Source organism: Panulirus ornatus, chromosome 21 (genome assembly GCF_036320965.1).
Source record: "Panulirus ornatus isolate Po-2019 chromosome 21, ASM3632096v1, whole genome shotgun sequence".
In the NCBI taxonomy this organism is placed as follows: Eukaryota; Metazoa; Arthropoda; class Malacostraca; order Decapoda; family Palinuridae; genus Panulirus; species Panulirus ornatus.
This window is the reverse complement of record NC_092244.1, coordinates 7,125,047-7,142,890: the sequence shown is the minus strand read 5'-3', so window position 1 is coordinate 7,142,890 and position 17,844 is coordinate 7,125,047. Positions and strand designations below refer to the sequence as shown.

Genomic DNA, 17,844 nt, shown 5'->3' with positions numbered 1-17,844 from the left:
AGTGAGTCACAGAGTGGGGGAGGGGGCAAAGGTTCTCGGAGCGATGTAAGTAATGTGGGAACACGTGAGATTTCTTGGCACACTGGGCACTCAGAACACATGCTCAAGCAGCCGTTTCCTGCAATACCTCATTCAGATGAAGATCCCATGGACCCAAAACATGGACCTACAACACTTCTGGAACATTGCCAGTAACATGCCCAGACATCTGCAGGTAGTAATAAAGGCCAAAGGAGAGATGATAAAGTATCTAAATGTAAGTGTGACATCACTTTTGACAAAGTTTGCGGAGGCAGACAAGGTTTTTAGCAGACACTGTAAATGCTACTGCCATAGCATATAAATACTTTTTCAATATGAAGACTCGTCACAGACAAAAGTCCACGTCAAGGCAAGGCCTTAATTGCAATATAGAGTGGTTACTGCAAGGGAAGAGTCAACAGAACATGTTTACAAGTAGCAAAAAAAAAAAAAAAAACTGTCAGTTCACAGTTACAAGGAAAGACACTAGAAGCTAGAGAGTTCCAAAGCTTCAAGGTGTGGGAAAGAAATAGTTATCAAAACAACACCCCTTAGAGCTGCCAATGGACAAAAAATGATCATGTGACACAGCAGCTTGCTGAGTATTATGTGGGCTAGTGCTTGGTAGGGGCAAACCGGTAACCAGCTCTAGGGAGCAAAACCCAAAGGAATACCTACAGAAGATGTTTAGTGAACCAACTTTTAGGCATTCAATGCTTTTTCATACAAGCTTTTGTTCATATATGATTGGTCTACAGTACTGCACTTACCAAACTGTAAATAATAGTAATACAATTATAAAGCCATTATACTAAGGCATATTGTACTGCCATGACTTAAATGTTTACGATATTTTTCAATTTGCCCTTATAATGTTTACATACACGATTGCTCTATAATACTGTGTACATCAAACCATGAATATTATATATCTTTACTACTACAAAGTGATAAATCTTGAGGTAATTACAACCACCACAACATAAATTCTGTATTCATCATTTTGACTGTTTTGCTCTGTATTACTAGATATGCCAAATAGTAAATATTCAAAAAACTTTACAATTACAAAGCCATTATAATGAGGCAATCATAATACGTATTGCTATAGTATAATTCACAATACTTAAAATTAAGGTGCTGTTTTTGGTTTTAATATTTTTCAACATTCATTTGTATGAATATGATTGCTCTATAACAAAGTAAACACCAAATCATAAATCTTACACAAACGCCAATAAGTGATAACATTAAAACACAAGTAGTATATGATCTATAATATTTCATATAAAACATAATCTATAAAATGGACAATATAATACAGCTGAATAGCCTTACCACAGAAGGTAGAACTGGAATGGCTGGCCTGAGCCAGGCCACAACAGTTGTCCACACCTCATAGTAAATTTGCTCATCACATCAATATACTTGTAGATTTACACAATCACAAGCTCAGCTTTCCATGTCTTTTTCTTCTTAATAATCTTTTCCACACACGGTGCTTATATTCTAACTTCATTTTCCTTGAACCACTGTAAAACTAATTTTTGGGTTTCGACCATTCAAAAGAGCAGATATAGTCACAGCCAATACAAAAATTTGAAAACTTCTTCATCATCATACACAATAATCATTACTTTCTCTTGATAATAAGAGCTTGTAGGCTGAATATGAATCATAAATCTTACCCTTGTAATAATATGACAGGTGCTTTTATCGTCATCAGATATATAGTCTGTAAAGATTTCCTTTACTTTTGTTTTTTGAGTAACATCTCATTAACCTACAATTCACTGTCATAAACTGATATATTTTGTGATATATCCCCCCTAGGTGTAGTGTAATCTATCCCAAACTGAAAGATAACAAGCAGCAGCTTGGCACATTAAATTCTAAAAATACTGTGAAACACTAACACAGCTGACATATCATATGAAATCAGAGAGACACATAAATGTAATATACACAGTGAATAGGTTTATTTCATGTTCACTGTCTACGTCATTACAACGGTATAAAAATATACCAAGGTTGTAATCAGGGCACCCTCAATCTTCTCTCTCTTCCATGGTGGGTAAACTTTGGGCCTCTAGCCTTTACCTGTAACTCAGCTCCCTTAATTCTAGTACCATCTATGTTGCCCACCTCTGGCCCTTCTCTGTTTAGCAATTTGAGCTTTAGATGTGGTGACCAAACTGGAGAAGCATTTTCCTTTTTTTGGCCTTCTTTAGGATACAAACAGTTTGCTGAATATTTCTATATCCATAAACTTGAACACAATTCTGATATTTACCAGAAGACAGTTGGTCCTCTGAACCACTCTCCTTACGGTGCAAACTATGGTAATAGATTAGGGACAATGATGACTCCCCAATCTCTCTATTTCTGCAGCTTACTTACTTATTTATAATTCCCCAAGTTCAGTTTCTATGAAAGAGTTTGCTGTCCTCCATGACCTTTCCAAAGGCTCCTGTAAACCAAAGCTGCACTTCTTCCAGTAGGAGGGAAATGTAGACTCCTTGGCAGTGATAAGTTCAAGTTCACAGACAAGACTGTACTCCCAATGATACAACCTTGCAATGTAACCTCGAGCTAGCAGAGTCTGGTAGCACCTTTCTGCAGCTTATTTCAAGCTACATAATATTCCTAATGAGGCCATCATTTACTGGGACTCATCCTTAATACTTTACTCTTATTTGGGTTGAACTTCAACTATATATCACACCATCTCTGATACCTTCCTAGGTCCCCTTATAAACTGGCACAATCCTTCTTGTTTTTTACTTTCTCTTGGCCTTTATGTCATCTGCATTCATATTCAAGTACAAGTCATTTGAAGAATAATGGTCCCAATGCAGAATCATGCAACATCTTAAAACTGAACTCAACCACTATGATAAGGCTCTCAGATAATGCTTCCTTTGTTCCCTTTTACTAGGATAATCTATCTATCAAAAAAATTTCCTCCTTATTCCTGTGAAGTGATCCAGCTTCTTGATCACCCTCCTATGAGGTCCAGTGTCAAAGTCTTTCTCGCAGTCCAGATACAAACAATCCATCCAGTCTTCTCTTATGTCTAATACCAAGCTAACTCTCATAAAATCTAAAAGGTTTATTACACATGAACTACTTTCCCAGATAGCATATAATATCTTCTCTGCATCTGCTTTCTAATGACCACATTTTGAAGTACATAAGATGCTTTCCTTCCAAAAGACATCTTGCACCTAATACACTGAGGATCAGGTCTAGCACAACTATAGCAATGGTATTAGCCTGAATCTCAATCAATTTTCTTGTAACTACAATCATGAAATTAATGAATAATTAACTAATTAAAACTTACTACAAAATCCCATTACAAAATAGCAGTAGGATGATGTTCCTTATCCCCATTAAAGACTTGTATAAAGATAATACCAATGGGGGTATACTCAATTCTCTTCCCCCAACCCACTTTCCTCACTAATAAATACATTAAAAATATAATTCTTATAAGAGAATCCCTTGAAAATTGTCATATAATCATTCTACAAGAGTTCTGAAACATTCATTGCACAGTCCAGTATTTTTAATAATATCAATGTACATCACACATTTTTCCATATGCCATAAGATCAAAAAATTAATAAACAGGTAATTCCTGTATCAAACATGTATTTAAAGTATATACAAACAACAATGGTAAGGTGGTGATCCTGCACTATCCGCCACTCTTAGAATGTTGACTTGAAACTGGATGTGTTAACGTGATAAAGACGATGATGTCCTGTCTATAAATGTAAAGTGATTTATTTATTCACTGATAATCTGTCCCTAAGCAACACACAAAACAGCATATATGAGAAAATGAGTCAAGAAATATTCCTTAGGAACATATGTACAACATTGTCTCAATAAAGCTGGTTTCACTGAGAGTAGTTTCACTCAGAGTAACATTCTTCAGGAATGTATGTATCAAGTTTATTGAGGAACTGTAGATTTTTGAGAAAAGCACTTAATAATAAATATAGGAATATAGGAATGTTTTGTTTCATATCTTAGTTGTGTGTTGTATGAATAATTCCCTTCGGAACTCCCTCAAGGAGGTAGCGGGGGTAGCTTCAGCTTCAGAGTCTCCATGTCTGGTGAATTCCAGTGCCCCATCTCCTTTTAATGCCTCACCCTCAACAGGCCACTCGCAGATGGCAACTCTAATGCAGTGTTTCCAGAAGCTTCTACCCAAAGTTCTAGTGTTCCAACCTACTACTTCTACCTAATGCTCACAACTAAATGTTCCTATCAACTACTTCTACCTAGCATTCCTGTCTAATGTTCCTACTTACTTCTTTTATCTATTGCTCCTAACATTTTGCCGAAAGGCAGGGCTAGCACACAGTGGTCACCATGGGACCCTCTAGAGTTATAAAGAATGAGTTTTGTGAGTTAAGTGTTGTCAAGTTCTACGTGTGACATGGAGCAATTGTATGTTTGTGGACAGAATGCCAGCAGTACACATGTGGGTGAGTGCAGAAAGATATGACAGCTACCTGGGTCAAATTCACAACCATTGAAGTGCTGGCTCACTATGCAGCCATCACTAACTCTCCTGATAACCAGGTGGGTAGTACCAGTAATATATCTCCCTGGTCAGTGGCTGCCTACCAAACACTACCCACCCTTATGTTCTATATGTGTCAAACAAAAGAGCATTAAACCCTTACATATGATCCAACATGTTCTTCCAAAATATTCTCTACCAAATTTTGGGTGTGTCTAATAAATGAGTTTTATATGCCGCAAAATATGATACTTTTCCCAGTACCTTACAAACCACAATCATCACTGAGACCAATCTGTGGTTCAATGCCTCTTCCAAGTTTCCTTTCTTGAAGAAAAATGTGGTGTCTGCCCCTATCAACTACCTTGACACTTTGCTTTCTGCAGGGACGCTTTAAACACTGTGAATATCCTCAGTACATAAGGTAAAATTTCATATAAACTGAGCCATGTATAGGTCAAAACCCATTAGTATTTTACTAATATCTTTTCCAGATATCTCAATGCTTTATGAGACTTCCTCCCCATTCCATCTCAGTAGCATTGGGGATATAGTGTCTTCATTTTGAAAACACTTTTGAACTTATCATTCATTTCCTCACATACTCTTACATCATCCTTTATAATTCTTTGCTCTGAATCCCTTAGGCTGATTAGTTCCTCTTTAACTGAAAAATTACTCCTGATGAATTTATGGATAAGTTTTGAATTTCCTCCTTATTTGTCCATAAAAACAAAATTTTCTAAAAAATTTCTTTGTTCCTCTTTTCTCATCTTGCTATAATCATTTGCTCTCTTATACCTCATAAATACTGAAATTAGTATTTGTGATTACTATTTGTGTTACAAGGAAAGAGATCTCTTACTTTATATAAACATGTATCAGGTCTCTACTCTTAAGTATGCTCACACATAAACACACACATACTCCAGCCTAGTTCAGGTACCCATCTCTCTGGGTGTTGGCAAACTGCTGCAACCAAGATTCAAATTCATGCAGTCAAGCCCAAGGTGACTCGGTCAAAACTGCTAAACATTACAACATGGAGGTCCATACTGGCAAACTGGATGCCACCTACACCTTCCCAACAGCAAATCTCAAGGCTTCTGTGTTTTTTGACATGTTTTAAAGAAACATGCCTCCCTCTTTCTTAATCTCCCTTTATATGTAATGCTAGAAGTACCAATGATCCTATTCTTTCTTTGAAAATTTCACAGAACATTTCAGCATATTGCCCAGGTTCCTTGGCAGTGAGCCCCACTTCCCAGTTTATGTTACCACAGAAACAGGAGTTCATGTAGTATCCATGATTAAATTTCCATTAGTCTTGTCTCACCTCTGCTCTTATAACTACCCTACATACTATAAATAATCATACTTAAGAATAACATGATTATTTTTTCCAACTGATGTACATTATATTCTCAATGTGTATGCTAACGTGTGAAAATGGGATATAGTAATGATAATACACCAGTCCCTCACATTAGTATGTTCACTGACATGCTGGTATAGGAAAATTTCCTGCACGAACACTAAAAACTTTTGTCTCCATGACTCCCACCCTGTCATTATGAGAATACAAATTCCCTCAGTCTATCTTTTTATAACTGAAACCCTCCATTAAAAGCACTTCATCCTCTCCGAAAGTTGCATGTTTTACTGCTTCACATACCATCTTGATAGATTCTTCGAAAGCTGCATGTTTTACTGCTTCACATACCATCTTGATAGATTCTTCATTGTTATTATTGTGTATATGATAAGGATCGTAAAAATTCTCCTGAGGATTATATAATTATCAATATCACCATGCAATTCCTTTTTACAGTTACTCCTCCTAGTATGAAGCACGTAAGGGCCATCTTCCACTATTTCCTTCTTATTAGGAAAGCCAATCCATCTCCTTTGTCTTCTCTTTTCCTCCTCATTACCTTGTACCCCGTGGACAGAACAAGTGTGACCTTTTTTCTACCACTCATACAATATTAGGAGTTTTTCTTTATACAATCCTTCAATTCATGCTCTTTACCACTTAACACTATTCCAGGAGCAATTGTATACTTTGCTTTAAGTCTAGCATTACCATCACTTTATACTCCTGACCTCCCTGCAGTATCAGCAGAGATACTCCATTCTCTTGCCTCACTTGGTATCTTCCATTTTTTGCCTTCTGGCTGCATTCTTTGCTTTTCTCCCACTCAATTCTTTGTTGTTTTATAAATTTCCAAGTCTGCCTAAGTACCTCCTGGCTAGGTGACTCAAATTCAAACATAACCCAAAATCAGTTATCCCCTCACATCTTGATTATGACCATCAATTCTTCTTTTATCTTACTTCATCTTATTCATGTATCTATCTACAATAGCCCAGGAACCCCTCCTGACATGGAAGGGAGGCACTGCAAAATCAGATTGATGTCATAACCAAATTCCCCTACTTCAGTTTATAAAACAATCCTGCAGATGTTACTCATAACATTTTTTTTTTTTTTTTTTTTTATACTTTGTCGCTGTCTCCCGCGTTTGCGAGGTAGCGCAAGGAAACAGACGAAAGAAATGGCCCAACCGCCCCCATACACATGTACATACACACGTCCACACACGCAATATACATACCTACACAGCTTTCCATGGTTTACCCCAGACGCTTCACATGCCTTGATTCAATCCACTGACAGCACGTCAACCCCTGTATACCACATCGCTCCAATTCACTCTATTCCTTGCCCTCCTTTCACCCTCCTGCATGTTCAGGCCCCGATCACACAAAATCCTTTTCACTCCATCTTTCCACCTCCAATTTGGTCTCCCTCTTCTCCTCGTTCCCTCCACCTCCGACACATATATCCTCTTGGTCAATCTTTCCTCACTCATTCTCTCCATGTGCCCAAACCATTTCAAAACACCCTCTTCTGCTCTCTCAACCACGCTCTTTTTATTTCCACACATCTCTCTTACCCTTACGTTACTTACTCGATCAAACCACCTCACACCACACATTGTCCTCAAACATCTCATTTCCAGCACATCCATCCTCCTGCGCACAACTCTATCCATAGCCCACGCCTCGCAACCATACAACATTGTTGGAACTACTATTCCTTCAAACATACCCATTTTTGCTTTCCGGGATAATGTTCTCGACTTCCACACATTTTTCAAGGCTCCCAGAATTTTCGCCCCCTCCCCCACCCTATGATCCACTTCCGCTTCCATGGTTCCATCCGCTGACAGATCCACTCCCAGATATCTAAAACACTTCACTTCCTCCAGTTTTTCTCCATTCAAACTCACCTCCCAATTGACTTGACCCTCAACCCTACTGTACCTAATAACCTTGCTCTTATTGACATTTACTCTTAACTTTCTTCTTCCACACACTTTACCAAACTCCGTCACCAGCTTCTGCAGTTTCTCACATGAATCCGCCACCAGCGCTGTATCATCAGCGAACAACAACTGACTCACTTCCCAAGCTCTCTCATCCCCAACAGACTTCATATTATATTTATTCATTTATTTATTTTGCTTTGTCGCTGTCTCCCGCGTTAGCGAGGTAGAGGAAACAGAAGAAAGAATGGCCCAACCCACCCACATACACATGTATATACACACGTCCACAAACGCAAATATACATACCTATACATCTCAACGTATACATGTGTATACACAAACAGACATATACATATATACACATGTACATAATTCATACTGTCTGCCTTTATTCATTCCCATCGCCACCTCGCTACACACGGAATAACATCCCCCTCCCCCCTCATGTGTGCGAGGTAGCGCTAGGAAAGACAACAAAGGCCACATTCGTTCACACTCAGTCTCTAGCCGTCATGTGACAATGCACCGAAACCACAGCACCCTTTCCACATCCAGGCCCCACACAACTTTCCATGGTTTACCCCAGACGCTTCACATGCCCTGGTTCAGTAATTGACAGCACGTCGACCCTGGTATACCACATTGTTCCAATTCACTCTATTCCTTACACGCCTTTCACCTTCCTGCATGTTTAGGCCCCGATCACTCAAAATCTTTTTCACTCCATCTTTCCACCTCCAATTTGGTCTCCCACTTCTCCTCGTCCCTCCACCTTTGACACATATATCCTCTTGGTCAATCTTTCCTCACTCATTCTCTCCATGCGACCAAAGCATTTCAAAACACCCTCTTCTGCTCTCTGAACCACACTCTTTTTGTTACCAGACATCTCTCTTACCCTATTATTACTTACTCGATCAAACCACCTCACAACACATATTGTCCTCAAACATCTCATTTCCAGCACATCCACCCTCCTGTGCAAAACTCTATCCATAGCCCATGCCTCGCAACCATACAACATTGTTGGAACCACTATTCCTTCAAACATACCCAGTTTTGCTTTCCGAGATAATGTTCTCGACTTCCACACATTCTTCAAGGCTCCCAGAATTTTCGCCCCCTCCCCCACCCTATGATTCACTTCCACTTCCATGGTTCCATCCACTGCCAGATCCACTCCCAGATATCTAAAACACTTCACTTCCTCCAGTTTTTCTCCATTCAAACTTACCTCCCAACTGACTTGACCCTCAACTCTACTGTACCTAATAACCTTGCTCTTATTCACATTTACTCTCAACTTTCTTCTTTCACACACTTTACCAAACTCAGTCACCAGCTTCTGCAGTTCCTCACATGAATCAGCCACCAGCGCTGTATCATCAGCGAACAACAATTGACTCACTTCCCAAGCTCTCTCATCCACAACAGACTGCATACTTGCCCCTCTTTCCAAAACTCTTGCATTCACCTCCCTAACAACCCCATCCATAAGCAAATCAAACTACCATGGAGACATCACACACCCCTGCCGCAAACCTACATTTACTGAGAACCAATCACTTTCCTCTCTTCCTACACGTACACATGCCTTACATCCTTGATAAAAACTTTTCACTGCTTTTAACAACTTGCCTCCCACACCATATATTCTTAATACCTTCCACAGAGCATCTCTATCAACTCTATCGTATGCCTTCTCCAGGTCCATAAATGCTACATACAAATCCATTTGCTTTTCTAAGTATTATAATGACAGTGAAAGAAAAAAAGCAATATATAAGATAGAAAAGAAACATGATAAAAAAAGTCTGTTCACTATTACCTATAATACTGATGGCACAATAACCTGTCTATTGATTTTACATGACTAAATTTACTTTTCTATTGTTCATTTCTTTTTCTGTTATGATACGAATGTTTTCATATAATTTGAAGAAAAGAGGGTTGTACTGGAGTAGACATTAAACTTTATTGACAGTTTAGAGGGTTAAAGACCCCATTCCAGCAGAACTGTTCTTATCCATCCTCTTTGTATTGTCTGCCATAATTGCCATGCACAATATGTAGGCAAAAGCATGCAAGCCTCCAAAACATGAATGGTTAAGCAAATGGGTCAGTTAAGCACAACCAGCTGTTATTAACCCAAGTGCCCCCCTCCTCACTCAGCACTATGAGAACGTTCAGATCTGTACACTATCCTTCTAAGACAGATCTATCCTTCTAAGTCGGGACATATCTAACGTTACAGACTTTTGTTCCACTAATAAACAGAATATTAGTATTACTATATACAAGAACAAGTTATTCCTGGAGATAAGGAGAAAGAAAACTTCCCATGTATTCCCTTTGTCGTAGAAAGCGACTAAAATGGGAGGGAGCAGGGTGCTGGAAATCCTCCCCTCTCATTTCTAAATTTCCAAAAGAAAGAACAGAGAAGGGGGCCAAGTGAGGATATTCCCTAAAGGGTTCAGTCCTCTGTTCTTAACGCTACCTCACTAAAGCGGGAAATGGTGAAGAAGACTAGAACAAGTAAGCCCCAGTTCAATATGTTTCGCTTCCTTTAATCATAATGGAGGCATGATATCTTTTTTTTTGACGTAACGTTCTAAGACTGTTTTTTGTCTTTTAGAGAATAATTTCAATATATTACAATATTTCCCTGTTTTAGCCACTGATAATATGATGAAGTCATAATGTTTCTGGAACAAAAATTGCTGTTCATCACAACCCTGGTATTTCTCTGTCTCCTGTACAAAATAATTTTCTGAACATTTTGCTTGAGACCTATAGTTAGTTTCCATCGAGTGCCTCGCTAGTTTTTGTAGCAACAGCATGGCCTGAGTTACTGATAGAAAATTCAAGTTATCTGTACTGGCAGGTGGCAAGCTACTGAGGGTTGCCAAACTTTTGTCATAAAAATTCAAAAGAATGAAAAAACTCATCACCATATATCACCAAAGGAATTTTCACCATTGTTAATTCATGGCCCAAATTCAAAGACAGTCGTAGCAACCTTCTAACTGCTATACATGTTTCATATATATCAAAACATGAAAGCTTTAGATATGAAAACTATTACCTAGGGTTTTTACAGGACCCATCCATCAACCCCTTGTACAGCAGATCTCCATGGATCTCATGTACATACAGGAGGGTCACAACCACCCTGGATTCCCCTTGTTTCACACAATGAATTACTCCCTGCAGAAAAGTATTTATAATGAGGCCTTATTTGACAATGTCCCATTCCCATCACTTTGCATTCAATTGGGTTAAGGATCAACTAAGCATCAAACAAAAACTTGGAATTTGTCATGACACCATGTATCAAAATAAAAGTCATCTTGGGAAAGCTTGTATCATAATCATCATTTGACTTTACAGGGTACAGTATCACTAAGGAACCTCTCCTCAAAGAAATTAATCATTCCACTGCTTCTGATTGTTACACAGCCTCAAACTGCCAAAAACATATGAAAGTGGTCCTGAGGTTACATATGGTGCACGTAACCAGGATCAGAAAAAGGGAAAGATACAAGACAAACTTGGATGTCCTGGCTTTGAGTGAAACCAAGTTCGAGGGGATAAGGGAGAAATGGTTTGGGAAGGTCTTAGCGCAAAGATATGTATGTGGTGTATGGATGCAAGGTGTGGGCTCTAGATGGCACTGCACAGAATAGGTTCAATGAGTTAGAAATGTAATGTTTGAGATAAATATGCAGAGGAGCATTAATCAAATAAGAACGGGGTAAACTGAGAAGGAAGAGGAAGGATGAAGTGAAAATGCCTGAACATGCAGGAAAGTGTGAGGCATGCATAGGAAAGAGCAAAGTGAGTAATGTGGTACATAAGGGGTGATGAGCCATTAAAGGGCTGAACCAGGGAATATGAAGCAGACAAAGAGAATCATGGAAAGGTCTGTGGAGTCTGGTAGTGGATGAGAGCTCTATTTTCAGAGCATTACACATGACAGTTAGATGTGGACTGTAATTGAATAAAGCCATTCCTTGCCAGCACCTTCTGCTACCTCATCAACATGGAAGAAAGCAAACAAGTATAAATAAATGGGAAAAAGCAAAGAAGTATATAAAAAAAATAACTTTCCTGTTTTTACTATGCAACCCCAAAGGACCCTAAGAATGTGATAAAATCAGTAACAAGGAATGGACGGGCTCTTTGGAGTGAGAAGTTCTTCGATCAAGATACAACCTTGCCAAAGGTAACTTTACACTCACAGCATAAACACAAGCAGGTGCAGTTCGGTAACAATGAATGAACTGGATCAATGAGGAAGATGACATGAACATTCTGTCCCAAGGATGAACCAGAGAATAAGTGGTGGAAGAAATCATGGAATAGTCTGTGGGGCTGGACTGTGGGTAGAACACTCTAGTTCCAATATATCATATGTGCTAGCAAGGATGTTTATGTGAGCAAACAAGGCCATTGTTTGTTAGCTCCTGGTGCTACCTAAAGCACAGTGAAAAATAAGAAAAAATGTACAAGTGCAAAATTATGATCTACATGGGGTTCTCTCATCCTCTTACATGATGATTCATAGTCCAACCAAGAACTTGCTAACCATGCTATGATGACATTCCTCCATAAGTTTCCATCCTTATCATACACCTGCCCTTTAAACATAATACATGTCTTTCTCTAATCTTCAGGCATATAACCAATTTTCCCTGCTTTCATTCACAATTCCCAAATACACTTAATAGCAGCTTCACCTCCATTCTTCACCATTTCACAATCAAAATCCCAACTTTTCTATCTTTCAGGTGAATGACTGCTTCTCTTACATTTCCCTTATATATTAAAGTATGCTATCCATCTCTTATGGATTTTATAAACTTCTTAATTACAGTAAACAGCTTAAAAGTGTAGAAGCTAAGCCTAACTAGTGAAATTGTTTTGATGTATCGTAAATTAGCATGCCCACTAACCTATAGGATACAATACAGGTTGCCGCGGATCCATACCCTCGCCAGAGTGTGACTGTGGGTCAGTGCTCATCTCAGAAGATTCACTGTACACATCAGTCATGGCATCACCTGGTTCACTTTTCATTTCTCTTCGGTCCAACCGGATGTCATCCTCCCCGGGAACACCTCCACCACTCATTGTCCCACCAGTGTCAACTTCTACAGGGGCATCACCCACCACACCTTCTGTAAACCAATATTCAACAAAATATTTGAGTAAGTAATTCAAATTAATAATAATAATAATAATAATAATAATAATAATAATAATAATAACAATAATAACAATAATTTCTTTTTCTTTCTTTTAAACTATTCGCCATTTCCCGCATTAGCGAGGTAGCGTTAGGAACAGAGGACTGGGCCTTTTTTGGAATATCCTCACCTGGCCCCCTCTGTTCCTTCTTTTGGAAAATAAAAAAAAAAAAAAAAAAACGAGAGGGGAGGATTTCCAGCCCCCCCGCTCCCTCCCCTTTTAGTCGCCTTCTACGACACGCAGGGAATACGTGGGAAGTATTCTTAATCCCCTATCCCCAGGGATAAATAACAATAATAATATTAATAATAATTGAGCCGTGGTTTCGGTGCATTACATGACAGCTAAAGACTGAATGTGAACAAATGTGGCCTTTGTTGTCTTTTCGTAACACTACCTTGCACACACGTGGGGGGAGGGAATGCCATTTCATGTGCTGCGGGGTGGTGACAGGAGTGGATGAAGGCAGCAAGTATGAATATGTACATGTGTATATATGTATATGTCTGTGTATGTATATGTATGTATACATTGAAATGTATAGGTATGTATATGTGCGTGTGTGGGCATGTATGTATATACATGTGTATGTATGTGTATGTAATAATAATAATAACAATAATCAAAATAATTTATTTATTCATTTATTTTGCTTTGTCGCTGTCTCCCACGTTTGCGAGGTAGCGCAAGGAAACAGATGAAAGAAATGGCCCAACCCACCCCCATACACATGTATATACATACACGTCCACACACGCAAATATACATACCCATACATCGCAATGTACACATATATATACACACGCAGACACATACACATATACACATGCACACAATTCACACTGTCTGCCTTTATTCATTCCCATAGCCACCTCGCCACACATGGAATAACATCCCCCTCTAATATTTCCTCTAAGGCTCAGCCCTCTGTCCTTAAAGCTACCTTGCTACCTTGTGGGAAATGGCAAATATGCATGAAAAAAAATACTCATAGTAATAATTACTTTGAGGGACTGTTTGTTAGATAGATAAAAGGGTTGCAGATGTGGGCTATTTGGGTTCAGAAGGTATTGAGAAATGAACGTCAGGCCATGTGGTTTAGTGAAAAGAGAAGAGGCGGTGAATGCCTAGTGTAAGACGAAGGGTAGCAAAATGGCATATGAATATCCCATGAAAGAAGGTAACTGTGTTGTTGATTAGTTAGAATTTCTTAAGTATGTATGAATTATGGTGAGGTGTCAGAGGACTGGGGGAATGCCTGTAGAATGCCACTGCATACAGGCTGAGGGGACAAAAGAGAATGTTTGAATTATAATGTATAAGTTTGTTTTGCATACCTGGTAAGTTGCATTTATATTTATGAACAAAAATTATGAATCTAAATAACACTAATAAGTTCAAGTTCTCAAGCCAAATAATGAATAGTGTGCTACTACGAAATTTGCAATCAAAGACATAAAACTAATGATGAAAATGTTTGAAGCACACATGAAAAGTAAAATTCAATACTGCTGCAATGTATGGTTGTCAGTTAAGCAAGCTGAAATAAACAAACTAGATGGAATTCATAAACACTCAACAAGTAATATCAATGGACAAAAGCAAATGAACTACCAAGAAAGACTGAAAGTAGGTAAACTATTTAGTACAAGAAGACAGACAGAAAGAGACATGATACTATATGCCTGACAACAATAAAGGTTAAAAATGAAAAAAAGAAACATCCTAAACCTCCTAAACCTACAAGCAACTCAACAAGATGGACACAGAGTCATTAAATCAAATCTAATAACAGGGAATATTCCAAAAATGCACCAACCAAAAATATCAGAATGCCCATCAAGGAAGCTGGCATGATCACTGACATGCCATATCAGAGAACTAAAGAAAAATACATGGAAACACTACAAAAATATTCAAAAGAAAACCAGTCTTGGTTTCATTATCTGCATAGTACCAAACTCATATGTGAAAACTCATGCAGCTTATACTTCATAACTCTAGCTTTTCCTATGGTAAGCACCATTCATGGTTTCATTATCTGCATGGTACCAAACTCATATGTGAAAACTCATGCAGCTTATTCTTCATAACTCTAGCTTTTCCTATGGTAAGCATCATTCATTAGCCCTGCCTTCTGGCAAAATGTTAAGAGCAGTAGACAGACACAGTAGGTAGGAATATTTAGGCAAAAGTTTTACATAGAAACATTAGGTAGAAGTACCAGGTAGGAGAATTAGATAGAAGTAGTTATTAGGAACATTAGGTAGAAGCCTCTGCAAATACTGCACAAGATTTGTCCTCTGCCAGTGGCCTGTTAAGGGTGAGGCACTAAAGGCTAATAAGTGGCACTGGAGTTCTTTAGTTATGGAGAGACTGTTGCTGTGGCCACCCCTTTGAGGGATTACCAATTGGAATGGATATCAGAGATATAGACAGATAGATAAAAAACAATTTTCTGTTAACTTTCACTTCATTTTCATTTATTTGGGCTACATCCAATAAAATACAGGCAGTCAATTCACAGATACACATCTCCTTGAGTCATGTGTGTTAAAATAAACATGAACTCCAACACTAATTCAAGCACTAAATAGCTATGCATGATGGCAACATGGTTTCAAGATTAACCCCTCTGCCAGCCTGCAGAGTTAGGACAGAGGACCCTAAGTCTAAAAACTAGCCCTCATAAAAGGAGCATGAGGTTCAAGTAAAAGCCAGTTGTTTAATTTAGGGTCTTTGATACAGCGGTAATGAACAGTACATACACTCATAGAAGGTAATACCAGTCAATTCTACCCATGCATAAGTGCAAATCACTACTGATGTGCTAAAACGTTCCATACTACCAACGATTTTTGTGCCTATCAACTTGTCTACTGATATCCTGCCATGCCCTCAAATCAAGACACTACTGATGTGCTAGAACATTCCATACTACCAATGATTTTTGTGCCTATCAATTTGTCTACTGATATCCTGCCATGCCCTCAAATCTCATATGTTTACTGTTCAGTGTCCAATCTTAACAGTCAACCACTTGAACCATAATTCAAGTGTATTGAAAAAACACAAATGACTGATATTTCTTCCCAACCAAATATTACCGAATTGTGCATTTCTGAAAAAGCTGCTAGCATTTCTAATATACTGTTTATGCTGGACAAATCAAGATAACCATACAATGGTGTGGTATTTAGTCAAAGACCTTTGGATGATATATAGGCACTATAATCAGTATGACATTTTCTGAATATGATCTCTCTCTCTCTCTCTACCAGGCATTATCAAAGTTTCTCCTTGTCAAAGTTTAAGGAGCAACATAAGTAGATCCTACTTCAGTACCTGTGGTGTGACTAGCAGTGTTGGAGTCAGCATGGCCAGCAGCAGGGGCACTTGTTCGTTTCCGTCTTTTGCTAGGGGGAGACTCTGGTCTAGTGTGATAGCCTCCACTACCATCACCCACAATGTCGTCATCCTTGGATCCTTGGCTTGGGGCATAACCAGCAGAGGGGCTACTCCGGCCTGACGTCACCCCTCCTACTGCAGAGCCACTGCTATAACTGTATGACACATCCGGTCTGTGCAACTGCTGCGAATTAAAAAAAATATGTAGTTAAAAAAAAAGGGTAAATAAACTCAGTAGGTAATAGCTGGTAGACAACCACCAACTAGGGAGGTATATTACCAGTCCTACCTGCCTTGGTAATAGGAGGGTTAGTGATGACTGCATAGTGAGCCAACACTTCAGTGGTTGTAAAGTTGCACTCCTTCGACCAGGTAGCTGTTATTTTTCTTCTGCCTGACCCATATGACTGCTGGCAATCCGTCCATAAACAAACAATCTCTCCTTGTCACACAAAACAATTAACAACACTTAACTCACATAATTCATCCTTCATACCTAGATTTTTCTACAGTGAGCACTATGTGCATTGCAGGAGTAAAGAAGCAGAGGATAGAAAGTTAGCCAGAAGCATTGGGTAGAAATAGTAGGTAAGATCATTAGGTAGAGAAAGTAGGTTGGAAAATTAGGTAGACACTTTAGGTAGAAGTAGTTGATAGGAGCATTAGTATGAAGCCTCTGCACATACTATGCGAGAGTTAACCTCTGCCAGTGGCCTGTTAAGGGTGAGGCACTAAAGGCTAAGCAGCACTGGAGCTAAATACAATGAGTCTTAATAAACCACATTTTTTAATCCTGAATAAGATTCAAACACATACTTCTCACTATAGATATTCTTTACCATGGTTTTATGTAATACCAAATCCCAAGTCAATATTTTCTCAACATTTTACATCCTTTCTTTCAAGACACAATGTTTGCTGCATTACCTACTGATCTTCTTCTTCAGTCCTAAATCTCACTTGAACTCTTCTAACTAGATATTCTTTCTACAAATACAACATCCACAAAGTCCACTCAGAACAAGGAAAATCCATCCACCTCCAATTCAAAATCCACATTTGACGTATTCTTTTTTCTACTTGGCTGCCTTTCCCATAATAATGAGGTAACATTAGGAACAAGTGAGCAATGGCCCCATTTGCACACATCCACTCTAACAACTGCATGTACATAAAACCAAAACCAGAGCCTACTATTCTCAACCAAAGCCTAGCTGACTATTCCATGGTTTAGTCTGAATGCTTTATAGGCCTTCATTCAAGATAATTACATTGTGTTGTGTGTTCCTG

General features: G+C 38.6%; 1 protein-coding gene across 13 annotated transcripts in view; it reads right to left on the bottom strand.

The window, feature by feature from the left end:
• Positions 1-17,844, bottom strand: part of LOC139756326 (uncharacterized) — a 164,852-nt gene that overhangs the window by 119,654 nt on the left and 27,354 nt on the right. For 6 of the 13 annotated variants that reach the window (XM_071675644.1, XM_071675648.1, XM_071675649.1 and 3 more), the window contains exons 4-5: positions 16,492-16,738; positions 12,852-13,076 (exon numbers count right to left, since the gene is read on the bottom strand). In XM_071675644.1, coding sequence (XP_071531745.1) covers positions 12,852-13,076; positions 16,492-16,738 — 472 coding nt within the window. The remainder of the gene's footprint in view (positions 1-12,851; positions 13,077-16,491; positions 16,739-17,844) is intronic. The other 7 variants (XM_071675654.1, XM_071675646.1, XM_071675652.1 and 4 more) reach the window with 3 other exon arrangements.